This window comes from Chiloscyllium plagiosum, chromosome 35 (genome assembly GCF_004010195.1).
Source record: "Chiloscyllium plagiosum isolate BGI_BamShark_2017 chromosome 35, ASM401019v2, whole genome shotgun sequence".
In the NCBI taxonomy this organism is placed as follows: Eukaryota; Metazoa; Chordata; class Chondrichthyes; order Orectolobiformes; family Hemiscylliidae; genus Chiloscyllium; species Chiloscyllium plagiosum.
In genome coordinates this window covers 19019272-19042683 of record NC_057744.1, presented here as the reverse complement: position 1 = coordinate 19042683, position 23412 = coordinate 19019272, and the positions used below count along the sequence as shown (strand labels likewise).

The window sequence follows — 23412 nt, the reverse complement described above, 5'->3', positions numbered from 1 at the left end:
CCTGGCAGCTTGCTGTTTATTACTGTGGGATTGCCAAGTGAATCCAGCTGAAGAACCTAATCATGAACTGGTATCAGGCATTTGTTTTGAAGACATGGTTATGTCTTCACATTTTATGTTTGCTTTTGTTACCTGTGAATTTGATTTCTGCCCTTCCTGTTGACTTCCAACATTCAATGCAACAATAACTATCCTTGTGCTTTTAAAAGCACTACTTTAAGTTGACTATAAAACCGATGTAAAGCATAAGAGTTTTCTTTTAGAAAAACGATGAAAGTAGTCAAAAGTGGAATGGTGGATGGTTTTTTTGAAGCTTTTATAACAGAGGTAGCAAGGTGGTAGAAATGACTGTGGAATTCTTAGGGTAACCAAAGGAGTCAGAATTAGTGTAACTACAGTATAAGCTGCAGAATTTATGATGAGTTTAGAACGTTGAGGGTAGAAAATCTAGTTTGGGAATGAATTATCCAGTTGACAAAACCATGGCTTAGGGATTTAGCAAGAGTGAAATAGTCAGGGTCTGAAATGGAGCCTGTTGGGGTGTTGGAGAAAGAGGTTGAGCAGTAAGTCAAAGTTTGGGATTTCCTGACAACTTGAATTGCAGCTGGGAAATTGGCAGAATCTGGTTTGGGGCATACTAGTTGTGTGCTGTGTATAACCTGTTGAGATAGCCATCATTAAGAAACCACATGTTCCCGTGATCAAGTGTTAAACGTTCTTCTATGTTAAGATGTGGATAAATGTATAATAAATAATCTGGATGATTTGCATTTATCAATGAATGAGACATTTATGCTAAATTTTAATCTACTTCATAAATTTCTGAATGAAGCATAAAGCATTGTCCTGATTAGTGGGCTAAATACTTACTAACAGTTCTGAAACCACTTGCTAAAATTTAAGTTCTTGCTCTCTAATTCCTCTCCCTCTCTCTCTCTCCCTCTCTCTCTCTCTCTGCTCAGCTTTTTCCAGTTAGCCAAAACCCAAAGTCCTGACCCCAGAACCTTTTCTCACTTCTGTTTGGGACTTAAACCTATGGAACTGCTAATTATACTGTCCAGTGTCCTGATTTGGAGTTCCCTTAGCACCTTCCTATTCAATTTGTGTGAATGAAGTCATTCCAATGCATTACATCCAGTTTCTTTTTGGAGTGTGTTCACAAAGCTAACTGGCTTAAATTGACAGTGTGTTAGAAACATCTTTGGTAAGTGGTTCAACTTCCACTAAATTTTATTCACACCAAAATGTATTCTGTGAAATAATGATCTAGATGTAATTTAATTGCAACATCATTTTTGTTTCACCTACAAGTTTAAATTCACAGTGTGCTGAAAGGTTGCTCCTTTATGCTGCTTATGCTTTTTCTTATGTGAACCTTTGTTCTGTACATTTTTGTACTCTGCTGTGTATGCTTAAAAAGGAAAGTATGCTTGGAAAAAACTCATCAAAGTAGTTAATCGTGCATGACATTGCTCTGGATATCTAAGTGCAGCTGTGAATTTTCTTTTAATATTATCATAGACAGTGACTTGGAAGTGGGGCTCAGAATTTTAAGCTTAACCTGACAAGTTTTTAGAAAAATAGGAGCTGCCTTTTAGTAGTACCAGGGATATACAAAACTTGAAGGCAACTATTCTAAACTTTCCACGCATTGGATTCATGATGGGGCAGTTGCATTGTTAGAACAAACATCTCAGTCAGTTAAAAGGTCAATATGCACGATTGAATGTTTAAATGATAGCAAGATTGTTCATTTGTAGACTTTGACATATGCTATAACTATTTATTTGAAAAATGCATTCTAATATTAGGCTCAGTAGAAAGTGTGAGCCATAATCTCTTAATATACAGAGTTTAAATCCACCAGGCAGGCATAGTATATTGATGGAACCTGAGAATTATATATAAATGAGACAAGCATGGAATTAAACTGCACTGTGGAAGGTGGCTACTTTCCTTCATGAAGCTCAGCCTTAACTACACAGTGCAATGTGAGGAAACAGGAGAACTGAAGTCCCAGACCTCAGAAGGCTGTGGTGTAAATCGGTGTTTCAAAATGCAGGTAATGATTCCATTTTTGCATTTGCACAAATTTTCAGAGAAGCAAAATCAAGCCATGTACAGGTTAGTTGGTTTGGTGAACATACTTATTGGCAGTACCCTAAATGTAATAGATATATCCCTGCTTCTTACATGTCAGAATCCATTGGAGAAGAAACCTGTATTTAGAAAACAGAGTGATGGAACGGTGTTTACAGAATGGAGATGGAAGTGTATGTTACAAGAGGTCAGACTTGGAATTAGAAATTCTCTTATGGAGAAAACAAATTTATTGGGATGTCTAATTCTGTGGTTTCTGTTTAGAATGAAGGTGCAAATTTATTGATTGCAGTGGGTAAAAGAAGTTTCATGAAAACGCTAGAAATACAATGCAAGGCTAGCAACATTTATGGAGAGAAAAAGTTTAATATGTGATATGATATTATTTCAAGCATTTTCTTCATATTTCTGCCATCCATAGTGTTGTTTTCATACCAAGTTTCCAATGACTTCACAAAATCATGAATGATTTTGATCGCTATATTGCAATTGATGAATTCTCAAGAACGAATATATCATTGTACTTTTATGTACATTTTTCCAATAATATTTTGGTAGTGTTGATGTGGAAAATTTAAGTATGTTATTAAACATATTTGTCACAATTGTATTTTTTTCTGTTCTAAAATGTAATTTTAAAAGAAACAAGCACCTTTTATGAACTTTGTTTTAAGACCAATTTAATTGACTTGTATATAGATATTTAGGTGCTGCAGCATTAATGTTGATGCATTGCCTAAAAAAAGAATTCCTATTTGCATCATGAGATACTGTAATTCGAAACTGCAGGTGGCCAAGTGTGACCCTGAAGACTGTCTTATTATATTGAAAAATGTCAGCTGTTTAAAAAGTTTACATTGCTTGCTACATTACAAGCCATGCTGTTGAATATACATGTATGGTAGTTACTAGATTTGTTTTTCAGCTGTTTGGCGTAATTAATTTGATCTTTCATTAGAATTTTTTTCTTTCCTTTTATTTCCCTTTGATTATAGCAAATAATTAAGCATGACATGATTTAAAATAAGAAAAATGCAACAAGTCAGTGTTTTCAAGAACCTCAGCTGTTTAAATAGTTCACAATACCACGGTTTGAGACTGAATTAACAGGCTGCTGAAGCTGTAATACTAAGATGTGTTGTAACAGCTGAGAATCTTGAATTTGATGATAAACCTTAGGGTAGCAAATACGCTGAGGCACTGCAGAAGCAACATGAAATTATTTTGTAAAATTTGGTTTATTATAACCTGCAAGTTGTGGTATGGGTTGGGGGCAGTAGGGTTAACATAATTTTACAAATTTAATTGAATCTGAATTGTGACTAGCATTCAAATTCTGAAATCCCAAGGGGAATTTCTTCATGCTCCATTTTGATAAAGCATTAAGATTCCATGACACTACTAATCTAAATATACATCACAGTATTGGATTTTTGATAATTCATTATTTTCAGATCTTGCAACTTCCATTAGCAAGAACATTCCAAATGAATAGATTGTGAAATGGAGCAGAGTCTTCCTGGGCACAACTGAGAACTGTTTTGCATTTGTGGGATTATCATGACTTTGTGAAAGATATCAGAAACTCCAGCAAGGTTGGGACATAAATTTCAAAGACATATACGATAATCACAGTAAAAGGCATAACCAGTTTTGATTTAGAGCATCCGGACAATTCACATTAGGATTGGATTGAAATTATTTTCTGTTTCAGTAATGATTCCTTTTAATAATATATAAAGTTTTGTGCTTTAGTTTTGTACTTTGGACAGCAGATTATTCAGATGTATTCTGCAGGTTTGTGCCACGCTATAAGTAGTTCTAATTGCAAAATGCAGAAACAAAATAAACAACTAATGTATGTTTACAGAGAACATGATTACAACAATAGAATCCACCTGAAACATAACTAAAGCTGAATGATGATGAAAGCTGTTTTGTAATGGTTTTTACAAATAATAGTAGTCCCCGTTGCCATTTGAAAGAAACAATTATTATTGTCATCTTACATATTCCAGTGTTTGCGACTTTTGTTTCATTTCTAGCTTTTTTTTGTTGAAAACAGTTATTTATCCAGGAATGTGTTTCAAGAAGTTAGTTAAACCAAAATAAGTTTCACCTTCGTTAAGTTGCTTCTGCTTCTAAAATTCTTAATTTATTTTAAACATAAAAATGCCTTAAATGTTAAAGGAACAACAATAGATTCTAATTTTCAAGCCCCAACTTGTTTCTATTGAAATGCACAAGGGAAATTTGTTTTTCTCATCTGTCTGAGCAAAGATTTTGATTACATTTGTAATGCATGACAATTTTTGATATGGAGGCGAACAAGTGAAAATAGTGACACTTTCTCATTGTATTATTCAATTTAAGTAATATATTTTCAAATTTGTTTATAAGAAGAGTTGTGCAGTTCTGTAACACAAGTAATGGACAAGAACATGGTTGCAGAATGTGTGTATGAGCTTGGCAATCGCTACCACAAATCGGCAATTTATTGGCGAGGTGATGTCCCAGTGGTAGTATTGCTAAACTATTAAGCCAGACTCAGGCATAAGTCATTGTCAGTCATAACTCAAACTCAGAGTTAACGTTTCGGTTCGAGTGACCCTCCTCAGAATCTTACTCGGTTCTGAGGAAGGGTTTGACTCGAAACGTTAACTGATTTATCTCCACAGATGCTGCCAGACCTGCTGAGCTTTTCCAGCACTTACTGTTTTTGTTTTTGATTTACAGCACTTGTAGTTATTTCAGTTTTTATGAAACCATCGTTGATTGTTGGTAAAACTCATCTGGTTCATTACTGTCCTTTTAGGGAAGGGTAATCAGCCATTTCACCTCGTATGGCCTATATGTGACTACCGACCCACAGCAATGTTGTTGACTCTCAGTTGCCCTCTGAATAGCTTGTTAGGCCATTTCCGTTTTATCAATCGCTGCAAAGCCTCAAAAAAACGAATCTGGACGGATCACCTGGCATCGACCAAAGCACAGGAAGAGACAATGGCTGAAACAGCTTTGTCGTTCCTGCAAAGCCCTCCCTTGCTAGCATCTGGGGGCTAGTGCCAAAATTGGGGGAGCTGTCTCCCAGACTAGTCAAGTAACAGCTTGACATTGTTTGCAAGGTATGATTCCAAAAGTATGGCTGTCCCAGACACTACCATCCCACCGTCAGGACAGACCCAGGAGGCGGCAAGTAGTGTACACTTACGAAGTTGTTGTTCTGGGAGTCCTCAACACTGTCTGTGGACCCCATGAAGTCTCATGCTTCAGGTTAAACATAGGCAAAGAAACCCCTGATTATCACAGTGTCCTCCCTTGGCTGATGAACTGGTGCTCCTCTGCATTGACCAATACTTGGAGGAAGCACTGAGGATGGCAAGGGCTCAATGTGCTTTGGGTGGGGGTTTCAATGTTTACCACCAAGAGTGATTTGGCAGCAGTGCGACTGATCAGCTGCTAAACAACATAGCTACTAGATTGGATCTGCGGCATGTGGTGAGGGAACCAACAAGAGGAAAATCATATTAGACCTCATCCTTAACAATCTGCTCGCTGCAGATGCATCTGTCCATGATAGTATCGGTAAGAGTGACCACCACACAGTCTTGTGGGGATGTTTTGTGGCACTATCACAGTGATATATGGGATGGACTTAAAACAGATCTAGGAACTCCAGTGAGGCACTGTAGGCCATATAAGGCAGCAGAATTGTAGTCCAGCACAATCTGTAAATCATGGCCTGGCATCGCTCCTACTCAACCATTACCATCAAGCCAGGGGACCAACCCTGGTTCAGTGATAAATGCAGAAGCAGCACCAGGCATGCGTGAAAATGAAGTGTCAACCTGATGAAGTTACAATACAGGATTACTTGTATGCCAAACCGTGCAAACAGCAAGTGATAGACAGAGCTAATTGAACCCATTGACGGATCAGACCTAAGAGCGGCAGTACTGCCACATCCAGACTTGAATGGTGATGGACAATTAAACAATTCATTGGAGGAGGAGGGTCTGCAAATGTCCTTATCCTCATGATGGAAGAGCCAAGCACATTAGTGCAAAAGATAAGGCTGAAGCATTCACAACAATCTTCAGCCAGAAGGGCCGAGTTGATGAGGTGCCCAGATTAGATACCAGAATTCATCCAGTTTGATTGACTCCATATGATATCAAGAAACTGTTGGAGACACTAGTTAGTTGCTGCAAAGGCTATGGACTCTGATAACATTCTGGCAGTAATACTAAAGACTTGTTCTCTAGAACTTGCTGCTCCCTTACCCAAGCTCTTCCAGTCCAGTCACAACACTGGCATCTACCTGACAACATATAAAATTGCCTGTTTGTCCTGTAGATAAAAAGCTGGGCACATCCTAGCAGTTAATTGCTGATGATTGAGAGTAGACTAATAGTACAGTAAAGTAATGGAAAGTGTCATCAGTAGTGCTATCAAGCAGCACCTGTTCAGTAATGACCTACTTGGTGACACCCAGTTAGGGTTTTGCCAAGGCTCCTGACCTCAGTTCAGCCTTGGTTCAAACAGGGAAAAAGGATATGAACTCTAGAGGTGAGGTGAGAGTGACTGCCTTTGGCATAAAGGCTGCATTCAACCAAGTGTGGCTTCAAGGAGCCCTTGCAAAACTGGAATCAGTGGCTATCCTGGGGTAAACTCTTCTGTTTGGAGTCATTTGTGGCACATCGGGAGATGGCCGTGGTTGTTGGGGCTAGTTATCTCAGCTCCACAACAGCTCTGTAGGAGTTCCTCAAGGCAGTGTCTCAGACCGAATCTTCTTCTTCATCAACAACCTTCCCTCCAGAAGATTAGAAGTGGGATGTTTGCCGATAACTGCAATTTTCACCAGTGGCAATCCTCGAGTGAAGCCATCCATGATCAAATGCAATAAGTTCTGGACAAAATCCAGACTTGGACTGAGAAGTTGCAAGTAACATGTGTACTATACAAATGACAGGCTATGACCATCACCAAAAAGAGATATGCTAACCTCTACCCCTTGACATTGTGTGGGATTCAGTGATAACATTATTATTAACATTCTGGTGGTTATCATTGACTTGAAACTAAACTGGATCTGTAACGTGAGCACAGTGGCTACAAGAGCAGAACAGAGGCCAGTAACTCACCTTATGAGTTATTCATCATCTATAAGGCACAAGTCAAGGAGAACGTGATTGAATACTACCTACTTAACTGGATGGGTGCAGCTCCAACAACACTTGACACCATCCAGGACAAAGTAGCGTGCTTGATTGACATGACACCCACATGCATCCTCTCCCTCCACCACTGATGCTCTCTCGCAGAAGTGTGTTCTATCTACAAGATACACGGCTGAAACTCACCAAAGATCCTTATGCAGCGCCTTCCAAATCCACGACCACTCTCATCTAGAAAGACCAGGGCTGCAGATACATTAGAACACCATCACCTGCAAGTTCCCCTCCAAGCCACACTCCGTCCTGATTTGGAAATATGTTGCTGTTCCTTTACTGTTCCAGGATCAATATCCTGAATTCTCTCCCTAAGAGATTTGTGGGTCAACCACAATGCAGCAGTTCAAGAAAGCAGCTCTACCACCCTTCTCAAAAGCAAGCAGAGACAGGGATAAGTGCAGAACAGCCAGCAGCACCTACAAATGAATTTTTAAAAAAGACCTACGAGTTGCTGCTAGTTGCTGTTCTGATAATGAGCATACAAATTTGGTGCAGGAATATACCTTGATTCCCCGTGCCTGTTCCACCATCCAGTAAAGTCATGATTGATCTGATAATACCACATACTGCCTGTCCTTCACCACATTTGACTGCCTCTTGCATCACAAATTTGTTTTAGCCTTAAAAATATTTAAAGATTCTATTCCTGAAAAGGTGAATAGAAGCAGAGTTCTGAAGACATTCAACCCTCAAATTTCTCCTTGCCTCTTGTCATAAATGGACAAACACTTATTTATAAACAGTAGTAGTTTACTCAGCAAATGCTGTAATAACCCCATATACACAATTTTGAAATTTTGTTCAGAAAGCAGGAAGCTGATCTCTTTCGATTTGTAGCTAGTGAAATAATGTTTAATAGATGTGAACTGCTTTTTGTACAGCACTGTTCCAAGCAGAATACTATATATGAGAATGTGTATAGAGGTAGGTAGGGAAAGAGTTAAGTTCTGAGTTTTGTGAAACGAGGGTTACCTGAGCATGACTTAGATCAGATAAGATCAGATCAGATTCCTGAAGAAGGGCTTATGCCCGAAACGTCGGTTCTCCTGTTCCTTGAATGCTGCCTGACCTGCTGCGCTTTTCCAGCAACACATTTTCAGCTCGGATCAGATAAGAACTTGCAGTTAACAATGGGGTGCTGGAGGCAAGGGTAATAGGTGAACAAGGTGGAAAAGCATTCATTATTTAGAGCCATTTAACAATATTGGGAGCATTCACTATGTAAGGTCAGTTTAAAAAGGTGAAAAGTATTCATCATGTGAAGCCAGTTAAAGTTAAGTACATTCATTGTGTAATAGCAGATGGCTTAATCATTACTATTGACACTCATTGATTGTAACGGTTACCCATTCAATATGTATGTTTCCTTATCTGGATTCTCCTCCCTGTAAAATGACTACATAATTCATCAAGAAACTGATCTTCCAGAGATGACAGAGAACTTGTTGTCTCTGTGCACATGGGTGATTGTTCTCTCTCCCTCCAGGACCCAGAATAAAGATGGAGGAGGTAAAACTATACTGTGCCTCTGAACATTTTGTTTTGATTGGGGGAGGTGGGAAACAGGACAACATATGGAGCTGTATCACTTCGAGCATCATACTGGAACTGGAAGCTGTCATGAGAACTATGACATTTTTATTTCATACTGTCAAAATTTATGAATTCATCTGTTAATTCCAAAGGCTAGCCAACTTTTCTATATGAACTAAATGCAGCACAATCAATTTGCTAAACTGTTAGTTGTACTCCAAAAACAAATAATATTTTGTTAATAAATGGAGTCAAACAGTACAGTTGGATTTTCAAATACAATAGCCTCTGTGTAATGGCCTACTTCTATTGGTTGGTGATGCACTACTGTAAATTAATTGTAGTATAGCATAAAATACACTTTTTTTTTTGGTAAATACATCCCAAAGCACTCTATTAAAGCTAGCATTTTGGCTGTTGGTAGATCGTCATTTGTTTTGGAAGGTTGCTTTAAACAAGAGGTGATAGTAGAATCAGAACATACAATTTACAGTAAGCTAATGTAATGACCTAGCACAAAAGTTCTAAATTTGAGAATTGATTATTAAATTTCAAAAGTGTAAGGGATTGGAACCAAAGTATCTAACTAGACAAAACTGTGAAATATTCCAGGTTACCAGTATATCATACATACCAGCATTAATAATACAACCATACTGTTCTCTAGAAGGGACATGAATACGACAGAAATCTGAGTAGGGCTTTGATAAAATGCTTCATAAACTCCAATCTAACAGCCAAATTGTCTTTTTGAACATTTCAAAAGATCAATTTTGCTTGTCCATAAATGCATATACAACTGCCTGGAGTTATTCTCGAATTTTGAAAGCATGTGGTAGTCTTGAATAGGCAAGAAACTGGTTGTGTTTTTGGGTGAGAATATTTTAATATAGATCACAACATGTAAGACAATCGCTCGATGTTTGATACCAAAATGTGTCGGTAGGCATATAAGCCAATGCCTAGGTTGGGAAGCATGCTTTGAGGTTCAACTTTATGCCATGGTCATCAGCACAGTTTAGCCAACCTTTTTTGTTTTGGCTGAAACAAATGATTGGTTTTGACCTTATGTATTGTTCACTGAGATTTCTGACCCATAGGCCTTTTCCTTTGTTTTTCATTGTTGAATTTTAACTTGCATTATTTTCATCACTGAAGACTCATTGTATTCTACTAAACGTTAAATGCTCTTCCCCACAGATGCTGCCAGACCTGCTGAGCATTTCCATAATGTTGTGTTTAGTTCAGCTTTCCAACAACCATAGTATTTTGCTTTTATTTTTGTTATTGTATTTGGATGAAAAGTATTTCTAGTAAGTATGATTAAATAATTTGAAGAAAATTAATTCTCAGTTTGGCATAATTATTGTAATACTTAGGAATTCCAATTGTAGCTTTATTAACATCTAGTAAGCTTGGAAGTGGAAGATTACAATGAGTTTACCCACTTTTCCCTCTTGTGAATTGTCCTTTCCTCAGTGGACTTATGGAAAAGGATAAGAGCATTAAAATTCAGAAATTATTAATATAGTTAGAGAGATCTTACACTTAGGGCTATGATTAATTGTATCCAGTTTTTGCTATCCAGAAGCAGTTGGGGTATTACTAATGTTCCCAAACACTTCTGTTTTGTATTCACTGTTAATGATTTTCTTCAGCACACTGAGTAAAAATTCTCTCCATTATACACTAGTACATGGGTTACTGTGCTGAAGAATATCATTTTTAAAAAATTTGTATGGATTGTGGCTATTGTTTGGCAAGATTGGCATCTATTACCTATCCCTAGTTGTCCTTGAATGATTGGTACTCATTCCAGAAGATAGTTAAGAGTTAACCACATTGCTAGTCATGTCAGCCAAACCCAGGTAAGGATGACATTTCTTTTCCTAAAGGATATTTGTGAACTTGATGACTTTTTTTCAACAACAGACAGTAGTTAAATGATCACAATAAATGAGGTCTTTATTCCCGATTTTATTGAATTTAAATTTCATGGCTGACATGTTAGGATTTAAACCCATGTCCCCAGAAATTTCGGCGGGGTCTCTGGATTATCAGTACTAGCAAACTAATATTTAGTTAAGTATTAGTGCATAGTGGCCAAATTATACGGAATTGACATGGGTTCTTAACAGGAGAACTGAAATTGTTCTAAACATATCTAGAGCATAAATCTTGCAAAACTTTTAGATTAAAAACAAGTTTGTAATTTTGTCCAGGTGTGTTGATGGATAATGAAAAATCTAATTTGAGCTACAACTTGGATTTCTGCCAGACTGAAGACTTGGGGATCTTATGTTACTTAAACCATGCCAAAAGCTTCCAGTAAGAAATTGTTATCATGCATAATTAAATTAGAATGGTTACAAAAACTTTTTTGAGCTCAATTTTGCCTGGTTTCCAAATAACTATTGATGCTTTAACCATCACACTTATTGCAAACCACTGTATTCTGACTACATCTGATCAATTAATCTGACTTGGCTCTTTGTCCTGGTGTGTCCCACGTTTTATCACAAATGAATTTTTAGGGTGAAGAAGACTCGAGAGGAGGGCAGGTTTTAAAGCAAGGGAATATGTTGTGTTCTCCAAAGAATTATTGAATCCTATTCAAAAGGAAATTTATCTCATTGTTTACATTGCACTATATGTGCCATAGGTTTGTGGATTGGCATAGTGTTATTAATATTGCATCTAGAACCTCTTTGCAATTATGTTTAATTGCACGTCTTGTAAACCAGTGGAAGCAGGAATAAACAGTGAGTGATATAGAAGAAAATATGATGAATTTGAATCAAATTAGATAGCAAGAGATATTGAGAGGATAAAAGGAGAATGGAATTTTTAAAAAATATGTCAAACATTAAACAGAAGAATACCTGTAACCCAGTTGTGTTTGGGAAATCGTGAATTGGTCCTTTAGAAGTGTGCAGTATCTATAAACTTATTCTTGATCCATCGCATATTGAAACAGTTGCACTGTCCATTGTGATTTAGAACATTTGCGATGTGCATTATTTCAATCATTTCATTCACACTCAGAATTTTATACACCATGAAGACAAGCATTCCTCTAGTTAGCCTTATACCAAGCTGACAATTGCATCACATGGTAGTGGTATTATAGAGTCATAGAGATGTACAGCATGGAAACAGACTCTTCGGTCCAACTCGTCCATGCCGACCAGATATCCCAACCCAATCTAGTCCCACCTGCCAGCACCCGGCCCATAATCCCTCCAAACCCTTCCTATTCATATACCCATCCAAATGCCTTTTAAATGTTGCAATTGTACCAGTCTCCACCACATCCTCTGGCAGCTCATTCCATACACCTACCACCCTCTGCGTGAAAAAGTTGCCCCTTGGGTCTCTCTTATATCTTTCCCCTCTCACCCTAAACCTATGCCCTCTAGTTCTGGACTCCCCGACCCTAGGGAAAGACTTTGTCTATTTATCCTATCCATGCCCCTCATAATTTTGTAAACCTCCTATAAGGTCACCCCTCAGCCTCCGACAATTATCTCTTAATTGGTATACACCAAGCTCAAAATGGTATTAGACAATCCTTATTGTTGTGGAGTTTTGGGAATTCTAGAAACAAAGTGAACTTTTTTCTAAGTATTTGGCTATTTGTTAACGTCCTGGCTGAACTACCTTAATTCTAATTTCCTGTGCTGATATTCCTCATTTCTCTCAAATCCCAAAATTCTATTGATCTTTGTGTAAGATATAATCTATGAGCACCTGGAGAATGTTTGATATTTCCAAAGATTTGCAACCTTCCTCCTTGAAGAGATTTCCCCATCTTGGTCCTAAATGGATGACTTTTTATCTTGAGATATGGCCCCGAGATGACAACTTGGCACTCAGAAAAACAGCCTCACAGCATCTTGTCTGTCAAGCCCACTCAGGAGTCTATATGTTTCATTTAGACAAATTTTTGTTAATTTTCCTGCAAATTATTTACTGTGCACTTGGAAGAAATTTACAGCATTGAGTACAAAGCTGCCTAGGTATTCAAAATTATCTGCCAATACGGGATGGGAAAATTGTCAGCTTTCTGGAAATTCAAAAGTAACTTCCATTTACTTACCCCAACTTCGTATTTTACTGTTTTTTTTAAAAGAAACAAAGTCACCAGTCTTACTAGACCAGAGAGTGTTTCTCTCATTAGAGAGAGACTAGTGGTTGTTTAATCTGAAGGTCATCACACCAATAGATAAAGTGAATTGCAGCTGCCTTTTCCCTAGGGTGGGGGATTCCCAGACTGGAGGGCATAAGAAGAGAGGAGTAAGACTTTGGGGAAAAAAAAACACGAGGAACCATTTTTCTTTTACACAAGGAACGAACATTCAAGGCTGTCGTGGATGTTAAAATATTCAAAGGACATTTAGATAAATACATGAATAAAAAATGTTCGGAGGGATATGAGGTAAGTGAAGGTGGATCTAATTTAGTTTGAGATTATGGTCGGCATGGACTGGTTAGATTGAAGGGTCTATTTCTAAGTAATATGACTCTACCTCAGGCCAGGGCGGGGAGCTTAAGAAGGTGAATCCATCATGGTAACCTCAACCAGAGGAGGAATTGAACCCGTGTTGTTGGCATCCCTTTGCCTCACAAACCAGCCGTCTGCTAAGTGTACCGTTAAGAGATCTCATTATTTCAGTGTGACTCGCTTTTAGAATTTTTGGAGGTTATTTTGCTATATTCGTGAAAGTATTTTCATAAAAATAATTGTGTTCATTTCCTGTTCAGGTTATCAGACATTGGCAGGAGTGGTGACAACCCGTGATCCAAACCCTGTGGCAGATGAATTTACTGGTAAGTTGCAATGATTCAGATTACTTCAGTTTCTACTTTTGTATTATATTTCCTGTGTTTTTGTGTCACTTCCTAATTGATGCTGCTTTGCAAATCTGTGCTCAATTACAATCTGGAATATGACATTTTTTTAATTCAGGTCTGTTACAATATCGTATGAAAGCTATTGTTCAGTTTGCATTTCTGCTAATATGGCAGTTAACTTAACCAGCTACTTGTGAAGAACAAGTCTTGCTGGCTCGAGTGACCTGAAATTGCTATAATGTTAGAATTAGAATAACCTTTACTGTCCTGTGCACTCAATGACTACAGTGCAAAGTTTGTAATGTTGCCTCTCGGCACTACCTTAGAGACAGAATACCTTGGTGTGGATACTTTTAAGTGTTATTACAGAGCAAAAGAAGATATAGGTAAGCATTAGGACTAGAAGCTCTAGTCCTTTTCCAAATGAGTCTGTGCCTGCTGGCTTCAGAACACAAGGCAATTCTGCCTCCATGCACTGTCCTCCATCCAGGACTTGCTCCGCTGCCACTCCAGGAGCTGGCCCGTGCTCGCTCAGCTGCCATCGCTCTGGGACATGGCTTGCAAATTTACCTGTGGTTGCTCTGCTCTCACTCCGGCTCCAGCCTGTACTCTCTCTGGGATTCAGCAGCACAGCAAGGACAGGCTGTCGCTCCAAGACTTGGCCCATGCCCGTTCTGCTGCCACTGTGGGACTAGGTCTGTGTTAAGCAATTGTCTTTTTAATTATATGACATACAAATAAATAATTGCTTGTCAGCTTTCAAGAAATAAATGTTTGAACTTAGCTTTAGCTGAGTATGATGACTTAGCAGCTTGAACTGAATATGATGCTCATCTTTAGACAAGAATTTTTTTGTAGATTTTGTTTGTTAATTGACTTGATCAATTAACTGAAACTGTAGAAGAAGTAGTTATATTTTGAAAAGACAACCTGATATTTGGCTAAAAATATTTGTTTTTAATTGCTTTAGAATTCCTAGTGGAGTTAGATGACTGGTTTATGATAGATGGTTTTAACAGTTTCTCTGTCTGAAAGTTGTACACACAAGAAAATGTTAGTTCTTGAGCCGATAGCATAAGAGTTAAACATTTAGTTTAGTCCATGTAATTCTAGGTGGAGAGGTAGAGTGACACTTGATTCTCACCTTAAGCCAGTGGAAAGAGTTAATTTGAAAAATTTCCTAATAAGGAATAAAGTGTCCTCAAAATTCGGAATAAATGTTGCAAATTCAGTGATTGTTTTTGTGGCATGATTCCTTGAAGGCATCATTCAATGTTACATCACTTCAAATACAGGAGAAGAAAGGCATGGCCTGTTCCTGCAACTTTTAAAGAATCTTGGACCTTGCAGGATAAAAGACTTCCCATGTGGTCTTCACTACTTGTCTTAACTATTTATAAAATCTTGCTTAATAAACTCTATTTAGCTCAAAATTCTGGTTGTTACTTTTCTGAAAAAACCGGTAACTTGCATGGTAACATCAGCGACAGAAACTGGATGTTAAGGGCCTGGATGTTAAGGGCCTAGGCAAGCAACTGCATCTCCTTTATCAATTTATATTGAAGGTTTTGTAAAATAAGCGTGTAAGAATTGAGAAAGAAGTGGCAAGTAGAATGGGAAAATTCCATTTCAAATTAGGTACAGAAAGAGAGAGAATGAGGAATAAATTGAATTGGCGGGATGACAGACAAAAGGAACGTGGAACATATTTTAAAAGGTAAAAATTAATTGCTGCATCTCCACCAATGTTTCCTGTGTTGAATATCTGTTGCTGTTGTCCTATATTAGAATTGGAGAAATGTTACATCGGCGCAGTATGGAGTATTCTCATGTTAGAGCTCAGAAACTGTTATTACTTGATTTGAAGTGGTTAAAGGCCATGCTAAACGAATAAGGTGAAAACTATTCCATTTCCATGTGCTGAGTTCTTCATTTTGAAAACAAACGTTCATTCAAGAGATGATATGCATCTTCTGTAATTAAAATGAATTTTCAAAAAAATTCTAATCTTGACATGATTTTTTTTCCAGCCGTATCGTTATCCTGCATTACCACCTACAATCCAAGTGGCGAGCTTCGTGTTGAATGGAAGAAATTGAATGCTGGCACCGATTTAGTTTATTTTGAAAACCGGCTTAGAGGTGTGGGCTGATTTTAATGTAATTGCCACCTGAATCAATTAAAATGCATGTATTCATTAGAAGGACAATTACCATCCCTTGCATCTCATCATTTTGTCCCTTTTAAAATTTCACTGGTAGATTAACACTGGCTACTCTTTTTAAAAAAGGTAGACAAAAGATGGGGAACTATAGGTCAGTTAGCTTAACATCTACAATGGGGAAAATGCTTGAATCTATTGTCAAGGAAGAAATAGCAAGGCATCTAGATAGAAATTGCCCCATTGGGCAGACACAGCATGGGTTCATGAAAGGTGGGTCATGTTTATCTAAATTATTGGAATTCTTTTGAAGACATTAAGAGTATAGTGGACAATATGATGTATCTAGATTTCTAAAAGGCATTCGACAAGGTGCAGCACAAAAAGCTGTTGCATAAGATAAAGGTGCATGGTGTTACAGGTAATATCTGAGCATGGATAGAGGATTGGTAAAGTTACAGAAAGAAAAGTGGGGATAAATAAGTGCTTTTCTCGTTAACCAGCAGTGGTTAGTGGGATGCTTCAAGAATCTCTGTCGGGACCCTAATTGTTTACAATTTTTATATAAATGATTTAGAATTGGGGACCACATGTAGTATATCAAAGTTTGTGGATGACACCAAGATTAGTGGAAGAGCAAAGTATACAGAGGACTCTGAAAGTTCGCAGAGGGATATAGATAGTTAAAGTGAATGGGCAAAGGTCTGGCAGATGGAGTACAATGTTGTTAAATGTGAAATCATCCATTTTGGTAGGAATAACAGTAAAAGGACTGTTATTTGAATGGTAAAAAACTGTAGCATGCTGTGCAGAGGGATTTGGTTGTCCTTGTGCATGAATTGCAGAAGATTGGTTTACAGATGCAAAAGGTAATTAAGAAGGCAAGTAGAATTTTGTCCTTCATTACTAGAGGGACTGAGTTTAAAAGCAGGTAGGTAACTTTGCAACTGTATAGGGTGCTGGTGAGGCCACACCTGGAGTACTGTGTACAGTTTTAGTCATCTTAGTTGAGACTACTGGTGCTGGAGGGGGTACAAAGAAGATTCACTAGGTTGAGAGCCTTATGAGGAGACAGTAGACTGGGATTATATCCATTGGAATTTAGAATGAGGGACAATCTTAAAAAAATATATAATATTGTGAAGGTAATAGAAGCAGGGAGGTTGTTTCCACTGGCATGTGAAACTAGAACAAGGCAACATAGCCTCAAACTTAGTGGGAACAGATTTAGGAATGAATTGAGGAGTGACTTCTTAACCCAAAGGGTTGGGAATCTCTGGAATTTCATGCCTAGTGAAGTAGTTGAGGCTACCTCATTGTTTTCAAAGCTAAGATAACTTTTTGAACAGTAAAGGGATTCAGGGTTATGGTGAGAGGTTGGGTAAGTGGAGCTGAGGCCATGAAAAGATCAGAGATCAGCCATGATCTTATTGAATGGCGGAGCAGGCTCAAAGGACCTAATTCTGGTTCTTCTGATTAGACAGATGAGATGAGAAGCTAAAGGTAAACATGAGAACAATTTGCATCTTGGTGTCGGAAAGGATTTGACATTTCTGTAATTGCTATTTTTGCCTTGTGAATATATTGTAAGGAATAAGTAATATTGCAATAATACAATTATTTAGAGTATGTATGTGAAAACTAAAATTGTGAACTGTAGATGGCAAATGTTCAAAAGAACGGGATGCTGGCAAATGTTCAGCCCTGTTCAGGGAAGGGTTGAGGCAGTTTATCTTTGTTTAGGTGTTAAAGTACAGGATAAAATTTTTGAGGATTTGATATTAATATATTGAGTATAATCCAATATGAACAAGGAAAAAAATAGCTTTTTGAATTTTTTTTTCCATCACCACCTCAGATGAAGGGGATAGGAATATGTTATCCAAAATTTCAAACAGCATTGGATGAAGTGCCACTTTGCTGCATTAACTTAATATTCATAATATTTCTAGTAGATTGCAACTGCATAAGTTGTGTGATGGTTTGGAATGGGAAATGAGGAATAGGAGGATGTTGAATATTTAAAAATTTGTGAAATGTAAATACCATTCTGTCCCAAGGATCATTGGGATTACCTTTTCATGTACAGAAATGATTGGGCTAAAGAAATATGATGATTTCTCGGTTTGACACCAATATTTTAAACTCTGGAAAACAGAGAAGCGTGGATATGATATAGTCCTGCACACAAATCAAATCAGTTTGACTAAGTACGAAGCTCCACTACCTGATTAGGAATGGAACCTAACAGAGCTTGAAATGGAGGACCTACAGCAATTCCTTGGCTTTGGGTCAGTGAAAAGGTAAAGGTTTTCTTTTGAAAGTCGTTGGGATGATGGGGCTTTTATAAAGTTTGAAGAACTGCAGGTTTGGAAGGCTCAAGAAGTGCTTGGTTGACTGGATGGAGAGATGGAAGGTGGAGGTGCTTCCCTTCTTTATCCACAAGGGGTTCAAATACAGGGTAATTTTAAAACTTAGGCAGCAGGTAGTCAGTCTTCTGACTTGTCACTGATTCCAGGATAGACTTTATTATTTCATCAATCTAAATTGTCTGATATGAGTCAATATCCCTATCTCTAACCCAAATCAGGTAAAAAGTTATCTTTCTACCTTTACACATTTTTTTGAACTTGACATCTAATGCACAATATATCCCAACTGACACAGTCTGGTAAATCACACAAGTGGTGTTGGCATGAATCTTCACAAAAGCTATATCTACTTTCTATGACACTTGCTGCTGTGTTCTAGTACGTAAAATGTTTCAAAGTCCCAAATCAACTTTGACAAGTGACAAAGGAAAGGTTAGGTGTGCAAGATAAATGAATGAATTTGTCACGTAACAGGTGAATAGGATGGTGAGGCTATAAAGATATCAGCAGATGGATGGGTGGTTCAGGGATAAGACAGTAGGGAACAGCTGGGTGGGTGAGTGAAGTGATAGTGCTCAGTGAATGATGGTGTGACAGTGTGTGATTGGGGTAGGTCATTAATGTACTTAACCAGAAATTAGAGCAGCTTTTAATTGCTCTAAATTTCCTTGGCTATCTCTTAAGGTAGGAGAAAGTGAGGTCTGCAGATACTGGAGATCAGAGCTGGAAATGTGTTGCTGGAAAAGCGCAGCAGGTCAGGCAGCATCCAGGGAACAGGAGAATCGATGTTTCGGGCATAAGCCCTTCTTCAGGAATGAGGAAAGTTTGTCCAGCAGGCTAAGATAAAAGGTAGGGAGGAGGGACTTGGGGGAGGGGCGTCGGAAATGTGATAGGTGGAAAGAGGTCAAGGTGAGGGTGATAGGTCAGACGGGGGTGGGGGCGGAGAGGTCGGGAAGAAGATTGCAGGTTAGGAAGGCGGTGCTGAATTCGATGGATTTGACTGAGACAAGGGGGGGGGAGTGGAAATGAGGAAACTGGTGAAATCCGAGTTCATCCCTTGTGGTTGGAGGGTTCCTAGGCGGAAGATGAGGCGTTCTTCCTCCAACCGTTGTTTTGTTGTGGTCTGGCGATGGAGGAGTCCAAAGACCTGCATATCCTTGGTGGAGTGGGAGGGGGAATTGAAATGTTGAGCTACAGGGTGGTTGGGTTGGTTGGTCCGGGTGTCCCAGAGGTGTTCTCTGAAACACTCCGCAAGTGGCCAGCCTGTCTCCCCAATATAGAGGAGGCCACATCGGGTGCAGAGGATGCAATAGATGATGTGTGTGGAGGTGCAGGTGAATCTGTGGCGGATATGGAAGTTTCCTTTGGGGCCTTGGAGGGAGGTGCGGTTGCAGGGGAAGGTGCCGGGAGTGGAGGTTGGGTTGGTGGGGGGTGTGGATCTGACGAGGGAGTCACGGAGGGAGTGGTCTTTCTTTACGGAGGTAAGTAAGTCAGAATTCTGTCTCTAACTCAGAGTTGGAGGCTTTTGGGCAGAGTGTTTGTCTGTTGGAAGTTGAAACTCTGATTTTCGGAGATCCTGATACAAATCTTTCGGAGTACATCCAGTCTTCTCTGCTGTCTGGAGACCGAAGATCTCGGCTGTTTTCTGCTGATAATATCTTGTGTGAGGCGAAGCGTATGGTTATTAAGTTGACCATATAATTTTGATCATTTTCTACAAACTGCACTCTTGCCATTAGTTTTTTTTGTAGATGAGGACTGTATCAAGTTAATTCAGATTATTTGCAATTTTGACTTTCCTCTTGTTCACATTATGATTGCATATCCTTTCTATCAAATACATCCACACCCATAAATGCTATTAATGCCACCAGACATTACAGTACACTGTCCAGCTTGCTCTTTCATTAATATCAGGTCATATTCAGATTCGTTCATAGCCTTTTCTGTCACTGGCTGCAACCCATTCCATCTCTGTCTTTCATCTGCAGTCGTCTGTACACTCTGACTTTAGCTCTGACCTCCTGTTCCTCTTGCACTCCCTTACCTTTGATGTCAATGCGTTCAACTATGTTGACCAGAACATTGAGAGATTTCCTCCCTAAACATTTCTTCTTTTCTTCTTGTTAGAACTTCTCCCTTTGGCTAATCTTCTACTTACCCCACCTGACAAGTCCTCATTTGGCTTGAAAATTATGAAGCTGTGAAGTGCTGTGGAATTGTTTAGTTCTGTTGAAGGGTTTTGTACGAAGAGGAGTTGTTTTATCTTTAAAATATCTGTTTTCAGGAGATTTGGTTGGTCGTGCAGAGGTACAGGGCTGGTCTATACACATACACAATGTGACTCGGAAAGATGCTGCAGTGTATCGCTGTGAAGTAGTACGTAAAGAAGAGGGATATTTGGGTGACGTTTCTGTTAACCTAACAGTACGAGGTATCATTTTTCAGTTTTTACCTGAATGGAGGTATATGATTAGGTTGTTTCTGGTATTTCCATTGATTTGTTTGTGTCCATGAGTGAATTTCAGATTCTCATCTCAACTCAAAGGTATCTTTAAAGAACCATTAATTATAGTTTATAGACTGATGTGTTTTTATGCCTGTGTTTTAAAGAAATTATAATTTATCCAGATGGCTTGCATTTTGAACTGTTGATATAAATCTAATCTTTAAGAGCAAAAGACACATTTAAGCAAACATTCTTAGCCTAAATTATCTCTCATCTCATGAACTATTTTTGGGGGGTTATCACTGTTCTTTCCTTTGGGAGAAAAAAAGAATAATAAAATTAGGGCTGGTTCCTTTAGGGATAATGTCACTGTCATACCCAGCATGAGGATGTCTTATAATGAACTTAAGTCATACTTTTAATAGCTTGTGTGTTCAAATTTTAAGATGGCTGGGGCAAATTATTTGATGTTGCATGTGGAATGCAAGCAGACATTCCCGGGAGACTTGATACGAACTATGCACGTAAGGGCATAGCCATCTATGGAATTCCGGCATCTCATTGTCCAAGGATAGGCTAATACTGAAGACTCTGGAATTTCAAGATTGCCTCCCTCCATGTTTCATAGTGGACTAAAGGGAATATCAAAATGTAATGGGCACCATTAACTACTTAATATATCATGATGGCCTTGCCTACCTAAACTGGAGTTGATGACCCTCAGAAGTGTTCACCCAGCAGTCAACTGGCTGAAACTAGATCGCGCTTTCTCGCTCGCGCTCTCCTACAACATCTGTGACAACACCAAAATATTAAGGATTGTGCAAAACCAGTCAGTTGGTGTCTAAATGAATGATTAAATGGATTATTCGTTTCCACATCATATTTTTCAATTATTTTATAAATCCTTATTATTTCTCCCTAGCCCGTTTTAACCAGGTAGCCCTTTGTTTTGCTTTGAGATTTGAATTCTAACCCATTCCTTCAGTTTGCCATGTCAACATAGATTAAGTGGACAGTCATATTTATATAGAACATAGAACAGTACAGCACAGTCCAGGCCCTTCAGCCCTCTATGTTGTGCCAGCCTGTAATTCTCAGGATTAACCCTATTCCCTGTCTTGAATAAGGGAATAACTTTTGCCACCCTCCAATCATCTGGCACTACTCCAGTGGACAGTGAGGACGCAAAGATCATCGGCAAAGGCTCAGCAATCTCTTTCCTCACTTCCTGTAGTAACCATGGGAATATCCCGTCTGGCCCAGGGGATTTATCTGTCCTAATGTTTTTCAAATTTTCAGTCCATTCTCCTTCCTAACATCAACTTGTTCTAGCACATCAGTCTGTTTCATGCTGTCCTCAGAAATGTCAAGATCCCTCTCTAGTGAATATTGAAGTAAAGCATTCATTAAGGACCTCCCCTACTTCCTCCGACTCCAGGCGCAAGTTCCCTCCACTAGCCCTGATCGGCCCTACCCTCGCTCTGCCCATCCTCTTGTTCCTCACATAAGTGTAGAATGCATTAGGGTTTTCCTTAATCCCTTCCTGAAGAAGGGCCTGTGCCCGAAACGTCGAATCTCCTGTTCCCTGGATGCTGCCTGACCTGCTGTGCTGTTCCAGCAATAAAGTTTCAATTTTTCCTTAATCATACCCGCTAAAGCTTCTTCATGTCCCTTACTAGCTCTCCTAAGTCCATTCTTCAATTCCTTCCTGAATACCTTGTAACCCTTGAGCCCTTTCTGATCCTTGTCTCCTCAACCTCAAATAAGCTTTCTTCTTCCTCTTGACTCGATGTTTCACATCCCTTGTCACCCAAGGTTCTTTCAACCTACCATCCCTTCCTTGCCTCAATAGGACAAACCTGAGCAGCATTGGATGTAGGTTTGCTTGCTGACCTGGAAGGTTTGTTTTCAGACGTTTCGTCTAGGTAACATCTTCAGTGAGCCTCCAAATGAAGCACTGGTGGTGTAGCCCGCTTTCCATTTATATGTTTGGGTTTCCTTGGGTTGGTGATGTCATTTTATGCGGTGATGTCATTTTCTATTGTGATGTCATTTCCTGTTCTTTTTCTCAATGGGTGGTAAATGAGATCCAAGTCATTGTGTTTGTTGATAGAGTTTCGATTGGAATGGCATGCTCCTCGAAGAATGATGATTGAGGTATACAAAATTGTTAGGAATAAAGATAGGTTTTTCCTGTCTATTCTATTTCCTTTGGCAGAGAGTTAAAAAAACCCAGGATCATAGTTTGAATCTAACAGAAGAGTTAGAGGGGATGTGAGGAAAAACATTTCCTAAACAGAAGGTGGGCGTCTCGAATTTGCTGCCTGTATTGGTGGTGGAGGCAGAGAGCATGAACTCTTATTTTAAAAAGTAGCTGGATCTGCACTATACTTGGGGCGGCACGGTGGCTCAGTGGTTAGCATTGTTGCCTCACAGTGCCAGGGACCCAGGTTCGATTCCAGCCTCGGGTGACTGTGGGAATTTGCATATTCTCCCTGTGTCTGCATGGGTTTCATCCGTGTGCTCCGGTTTCCTCCCACAGTCCAAAGATGTGCAGGTCAGGTGAATTGGCCATGCTACATTGCCCATAGTGTTAGATGCATTAGTTAGAGGGAAATGGGTTTGGGTGGGTTACTCTTCAGAGGGTCAGTGTGGACTTGTTGGGCCAAAGGGTCTGTTTCCACACTGTGGGGAATCTAGTCTAAA

General features: G+C 39.0%; 1 protein-coding gene across 2 annotated transcripts in view; it reads left to right on the top strand.

Moving 5' to 3' along the window:
* Window positions 1-23412, top strand: part of jam3b (junctional adhesion molecule 3b) — a 94357-nt gene that overhangs the window by 36286 nt on the left and 34659 nt on the right. Inside the window, exons 2-4 of one of the 2 annotated variants that reach the window (XM_043676760.1) lie at window positions 13632-13697; window positions 15752-15862; window positions 20542-20688. In XM_043676760.1, coding sequence (XP_043532695.1) covers window positions 13632-13697; window positions 15752-15862; window positions 20542-20688 — 324 coding nt within the window. The remainder of the gene's footprint in view (window positions 1-13631; window positions 13698-15751; window positions 15863-20541; window positions 20689-23412) is intronic. The other variant, XM_043676761.1, reaches the window with a different exon arrangement.